Source organism: Drosophila gunungcola, unplaced genomic scaffold (assembly GCF_025200985.1).
Source record: "Drosophila gunungcola strain Sukarami unplaced genomic scaffold, Dgunungcola_SK_2 000001F, whole genome shotgun sequence".
NCBI classification, from domain to species: Eukaryota; Metazoa; Arthropoda; class Insecta; order Diptera; family Drosophilidae; genus Drosophila; species Drosophila gunungcola.
In genome coordinates, this window is record NW_026453197.1 from 10752232 (window position 1) to 10758685 (window position 6454).

Below are 6454 nucleotides of genomic sequence, written 5' to 3' on the forward strand. Positions count from 1 at the left end.
AGTGTGACCACAGCAGACAAAGCAAAACAAGAGAACGCAAAAAGTGTCTACTGATTTTCAATTCGATTTACCAATTGAAAATATTTGCAATAATAGCCCTTCGGTGGAGCCCCGCCCCCGCGAAGTCAGTGTGTGTGATAGCACGGGACTGAGCTGCATTTTGCATTGCCAAATTGGCAGTAATTTGCAATTGAATTCCGCCCAACTAACAACAATACGCACACATACACACATCACGCCCCCCGAACGTCGGAACCGCCCTACATTCCGCATTCCTTCCGCTCCCTATAAGTGATCTAAACAACGTACTAAAACGGTGAGTAATATTCGCTGTTTTTCTTTAAGCCAATTAAAGACTGATTAAATTACACGAAATGGAAAACCTTTTGCAGAAAAGGGTGACGCAGTGTGGGTGCTCACAAAACTTTCCCCGGAGTACTCGCTCTCTCTTGTTTTTGTTGTTAGCCAGCCCCACTCCATTGTTGTTGTATACACCCCCTGATTGCTTTGATACCCTTTTGTAGAGTCCTTAAGTTTTGATCACATGTTTGTCAGCCTTTAAGGAAAGTGAGTTCATAGATACAAACATGTTCAGTGGCAATAAAGGTTTTCCGTTGAGCAATGGTTTTTAGATCTTATAAGGAAGTTTTTTTTTAAATAATAATTTATTAATATTTTTTAGCTAAGAGGAACTTTTAAATTAAACATCAACTTTTGAATTTAATTTACTAGCTGTCATCAAATACAATACCGACCGGTTTTATGAGACCGACTTCCATCTCATCTCATCAGAAGTCATAAAATAAGCAATTTTCTTAGAATTATTTATCAATCATTTTGGTTTTCTTCCGAGTTCCGCTTTATCGCCATTCGTTGTGTACTATTTCCAGTTTTTTCTGCAGTCTAATCAGTGGAAGTGTTTGAGCGTATTGCGAAGTATTTAAAAATCAGTAACATTTAGAGAAGGAAACTTAAGTACAAATTTTAATATATGTAAATGCACCAAATCAGTTAGAAAACCAAAAAGCCGCGTTTGTTATGTGGCCTACAAATTTTGTAAAAGTCTGTATCTAACCAAATCTACTGGCAATTTGCGTTAAAACTAGAAGGGTATAAAAACTTCGGCTGTGTGAAGCTAAATAGTTTGGTCGCCTTGTTATGGGTGCGCCTTTGTGTTTCCTTTATAAGGGGGGTAACGAGGGGCTGGGATGATCCACTTCCATTCAACGCAATTTGCAAATAAGTATGTGCAAGCTCGAGAATTTCGCCTCCATTGATTGCTCCACTGATGATGTGTGGCCTCTGGCACTTGACTGATAAGACTCGAGACCGAGACCTACTGGTTAATCTTAATTGCCTGCCGGATAGCCTTTAAAAGTGATATTTCTTGGCAGCTTGACAAGCAATGAAAGGTGATTAGAGCTTCTATTTATCAAATCTATATCACTATATAGTAAGGGAATTATTTCTTTGACATGATTTAGAAATCATAATAATTTAGTGTTTGGTTAGTTTACGATGCTATAAAAGCAGTAAGTGAGTAGTACCTTTGCCTTATATAGGTATTCATTAAATCACGATTGCAAAAGATATTGTTATATTGAATGCAAAACAATGAATTCATTGAATGGAAACTGTTCTCAAATCGATTAGCTTATTAATCAGCTAATGTTTATATTTATGGAATAATCAATTAGCTATTCTCCGATGAATGAGCTTACTGCAAATGCCATCCGCTTTAAATAATTGAATTCCCACGATTACAAGGCGGCCTTGAGCCCTATTCCTGGCGACTTGAGTGAAGGGTTCGCTTCAAATCAAAGGCTTTCGAGCGATACCGATACTCCGAAAACGCAAAGTCAAGTGGCATGGAGGGTTTTTACCCGCCACTCTTGAAACATCAGTTGGCTCTTGCCTTTCTTTTTGGGCTACAGTTGGCAAATACACAAACCCGGTCGGCTGTTCAAACACAAGCATGCCTTAAAAAATAAGTATCGGGGCCAGTTCGAAAAAGGGGAACAAAATGTGGAGCCGACGCAGAACAAATTAATGCAGCGCCACAGTTTGTTGATAAGCATTGCCAACGGTTGGACATTCAAATGCGCACCTGACATAGTGATAGAAAACCATTGGCTCTTGGGTCGTAGTTCAGTCCCGTGGATGTCAAGATGAGCAAAGTGCGCAGTGTGGTTAATAAACTGCACGAACGTATAGACTATATCATCGAAAAATGTGGGAAATAGGCCCAATAAAATATGCAAAACAGCACTAATAGTACTTAACTGCCTTTTAGGTCCCAACATGACTGCAGCACCATACAATTACAATTACATCTTCAAGTACATCATCATTGGTGACATGGGCGTGGGTAAATCTTGCCTGCTCCATCAGTTCACCGAAAAGAAATGTGAGTATCGATCAAGAAGATATTAGATAGAAACTAACCTCATGATTTTGGGTTACAGTCATGGCCAATTGTCCGCACACGATTGGCGTGGAGTTCGGCACACGCATCATCGAGGTGGACGACAAAAAGATCAAGCTGCAGATCTGGGACACAGCGGGCCAGGAGCGATTCCGGGCTGTCACACGCTCCTATTACCGGGGAGCAGCCGGTGCTCTGATGGTCTACGATATTACCAGACGGTTAGCTCTTTAAATCAAACCCTTTTTGGATATCCAAACCTGACATAATTCACCATTTCAGCTCGACGTACAACCATCTGAGCAGCTGGCTCACCGACACTCGCAATCTCACAAACCCCAGCACTGTGATCTTTCTCATTGGCAACAAATCCGATCTGGAGAGCACTCGGGAGGTCACTTACGAGGAGGCCAAGGAGTTTGCCGATGAGAACGGTCTCATGTTTCTCGAAGCGAGTGCTATGACGTGAGTATTGAATGGACTTTCTCTATTTTTGCTATTATTATAAAGGTATTCGAATAAATATTTGTGTTTTTTTACAATGTTATTGAATTATTCAATCAATATTTTTGTTTTTTTTTTTTATAAAAACGTACTAATTTTATATTTCTCAAACAGTGGCCAAAATGTGGAGGAGGCTTTTCTCGAAACCGCTCGCAAGATTTACCAGAACATCCAGGAGGGCCGGCTCGACTTGAACGCCTCCGAGAGTGGAGTTCAGCACCGACCTTCGCAGCCTTCGCGAACCTCGCTGAGCAGCGAGGCCACGGGCGCCAAGGATCAGTGCTCGTGCTAAATGGACGCACCTTAACTTTACACAACCCTAGATATACAAATGAACTTTTATTTTTAGCCGACTCGTAATCTACCAGAGCCCAAGCAAAAACCAATGTATGTAGTTGAATGATTCGGTTAAGCATAACTGTGTGAGCCAGCGACAGCGACAGCAACCACTTAAACCAAAATATAGAAGCCCTCCCCGATAATAAGACACAAACTCTTCAACATTTATAATATCGAGTAAGCATAAATAATTATTAGATAATTGAATACGTTTGTTGGTTAGCGCGAATATATCTCACGCATCGTTAGAAGAACCAAAGTTTTGACTATGAAATTTCGAAAAGTTTATCGCGCTATTCTAAACACAAACACTCGTTTGGCCCCAAAAAATAGCTAAATGCGTTTGATAAACCATGTTTTCTTTAAGCTGTATCTTTGTATATATATATGAATTTTTGTATCTCCTTTTATCGATCATTTTTTGTTGAGTATTTGTTGTAGTCGCGTGCAAAGACGGGTGAAAACGATCAATGTTATATGAATATTAACGATGTATTAATGGCATAATGCAATAGGAAATAAATAAAACGGTATTTATAAAGCCCATACCAATTGAAATGAATTTTTTATTCAAATATATTACTATTTTGCGATGTTCAGGGAAGTATACAAATATGTGTATATTAATAAAAAAGGTTTTAAAAATTGTTAAGCAGCGACCAAAAATTCCTAGAATAGGTGTTTAATTCTTAAACTTGGTGGTTTTTCGTTAGTTTATGGTAAATTTTAGGTCAAATTCTTCTTCGTGTAGCATTATAATATGTTACCTCTTTTAATAATTTAAAAATGGGCGCGTTTTTGTACATACTGGATTTTTTAGTGCCAATTCGCGGTTTGTCCAATTCCATTTTCCCAACCTGGTAACACTGGGCTCAAATGCAAATTAATATTAATTCCGGTTATCATGCAAGTGACGAAATAGCCATTTGAGTGGCCAGCGAAAGGGGCAACGTAACCGAATCTCGATCCATGATGCAAATCAAGCGCCTCCTGTGCAAGTCCTGTGGCCTGGGCACCCTTCTGGTGGCGGTGGTCTGGCTGCTGGCGCTCCTCTTTTATTCGCACAGTTTGAGGAGCTCCATCCGCTCGGCGGGATGGAGGATCGAGGAGAGGAACGCTACGCCGCGGGCGGAGCTGAGCTACCAGGCCAGGGTGACCATTGGATGCACACCAAACTCGGGGAACAGCACGGCGGCCAGGGAGTCCCCGGGAGAACAGGCCAATCCGCCCGAGCAACTGGAGCTGCTGGGCGTGGTGCGCAACAAGCAGGACAAATACATCCGGGACATTGGCTACAAGCACCACGCTTTTAACGCTCTGGTGTCCAACAACATTGGACTCTTCCGCCCGATTCCCGACACCCGGCACAAGGTTTGCGATCGGAAGGAAACCTCGGAAGCGGAGCAACTACCCCAGGCCTCCATAGTCATGTGCTTCTACAACGAGCACAAGATGACCCTCATGCGGTCCATTAAAACCGTGCTGGAGCGCACGCCCAGCTACCTTCTGCGGGAGATTGTCCTGGTGGACGATCACAGTGATCTGCCCGAACTGGAGTTCCACTTGCACGGCGACCTACGTGCCCGCCTGAAGTACGACAATCTGCGGTACATAAAGAACGAGCAGCGCGAGGGTCTCATTCGATCCCGGGTGATTGGAGCCCGCGAGGCAGTTGGCGATGTCCTGGTCTTCCTAGACTCACACATCGAGGTCAATCAACAGTGGCTGGAGCCCCTACTGCGCCTCATCAAGACTGAGAATGGAACCCTGGCCGTGCCCGTCATCGATCTGATTAATGCCGACACCTTTGAGTACACACCAAGTCCACTGGTGCGCGGAGGATTCAACTGGGGCCTGCACTTCCGCTGGGAGAATCTGCCCGAGGGCACACTGGAGGTCGCTGAGGATTTCCGCGGCCCCTTCCGCTCGCCCACCATGGCTGGCGGTCTGTTCGCCGTGAACAGACGGTACTTCCAGCACCTGGGCGAATACGACATGGCCATGGACATCTGGGGTGGCGAGAACATTGAGATCTCCTTCCGCGCCTGGCAGTGCGGCGGCGCCATCAAGATCGTGCCCTGCTCCCGCGTGGGTCACATATTCCGGAAACGGCGACCGTACACTTCGCCGGATGGGGCCAACACCATGCTGAAGAACTCGCTGCGATTGGCCCACGTGTGGATGGATCAGTATAAGGAGTACTACCTGAAGCACGAGAAGGTGCCCAAGGGCTATGACTACGGGGACATCAGCGATCGGCTGAAGCTGCGGGAGCGGCTGCAGTGCCGGGACTTCGGCTGGTACATGAAGAACGTCTATCCGGAGCTGCATGTGCCTGGCGAGGAGTCCAAGAAGTCGGCGGCGGCAGCGCCCATGTTTCAGCCTTGGCACTCGCGAAAGCGGAACTACGTGGACACCTACCAACTGCGACTGGCGGAGACGGAACTCTGCGCCGCCGTGGTGGCGCCCAAGGTGAAGGGCTTCTGGAAGAAGGGCAGCTCCCTGCAACTGCAGCCCTGCCAGAGGACGCCCAACCAGCTGTGGTACGAAACCGAGAAGGCGGAGATCGTGCTGGACAAGCTGCTGTGCCTGGAGGCTTCCGGGGATGCCCAGGTCACGGTGAACAAGTGCCACGAGATGCTGGGCGACCAGCAGTGGCGGCACACGCGCACCTCCAACAGTCCCGTCTACAACATGGCCAAGGGAACGTGCCTGAGGGCAGCTGCTCCGACGGCTGGTGCCCTCATTAGCCTGGATCTGTGCTCCAAGTCGAGTGGAGTGGGTGGAGCCTGGGACATTGTGCAGCTCAAGAAGGCTGGAAAGGAGGAGCTGAAGGCAAAGGAAGCCAAGAAGACGGACAAAACGCTGTGAGCGGGCTGCCCTGCTGGCGTATCGCAATATTAGACTGATAACTGTTTAGGGCAAAAGTGTATTATGTTTAAATAGCCAGTATTTTTTCATGAACTTTTTTAATAAAATGTAGAAACAAATTATTATTTGTATGGCCAACACAAGGTCAGCTGTCAAATTCGATTTAAAAATAAGTTTAAAATGCGACTTAATGAGCAAAAGACAGCTGCAAAAGAAACAGGTTTTTTTCAAATAATAGTTAATATTGCAATTTATTTCCTATTTGCTATTGATGACAAAACATTATACAAGCTGTTTATTACCTATGTACATATC

General features: G+C 45.0%; 2 protein-coding genes across 3 annotated transcripts; both read left to right on the forward strand.

Moving 5' to 3' along the window:
* The first annotated feature begins 17 nt into the window (after window positions 1-17).
* On the forward strand, window positions 18-3826 carry LOC128261259 (ras-related protein Rab-14). Of its 2 annotated transcripts, none has more exons than XM_052994854.1 (5): window positions 18-316; window positions 2294-2407; window positions 2466-2646; window positions 2708-2890; window positions 3044-3826. In XM_052994854.1, exons 2-5 carry the CDS (start codon window positions 2302-2304, stop codon window positions 3219-3221), a joined length of 648 nt encoding a protein of 215 aa, XP_052850814.1. In that variant the 5' UTR covers window positions 18-316; window positions 2294-2301; the 3' UTR covers window positions 3222-3826. The 2 variants fall into 2 exon arrangements, with proteins under 2 accessions (XP_052850814.1, XP_052850813.1); XM_052994853.1 differs by lacking the exon at window positions 18-316 and adding an exon at window positions 1955-2232.
* A 290-nt stretch (window positions 3827-4116) lies between these two features.
* On the forward strand, window positions 4117-6258 carry LOC128262715 (polypeptide N-acetylgalactosaminyltransferase 35A). The gene has a single exon (XM_052997161.1). It carries the CDS (start codon window positions 4238-4240, stop codon window positions 6137-6139), a length of 1902 nt encoding a protein of 633 aa, XP_052853121.1. The 5' UTR covers window positions 4117-4237; the 3' UTR covers window positions 6140-6258.
* The last annotated feature ends 196 nt before the right edge of the window (window positions 6259-6454 follow it).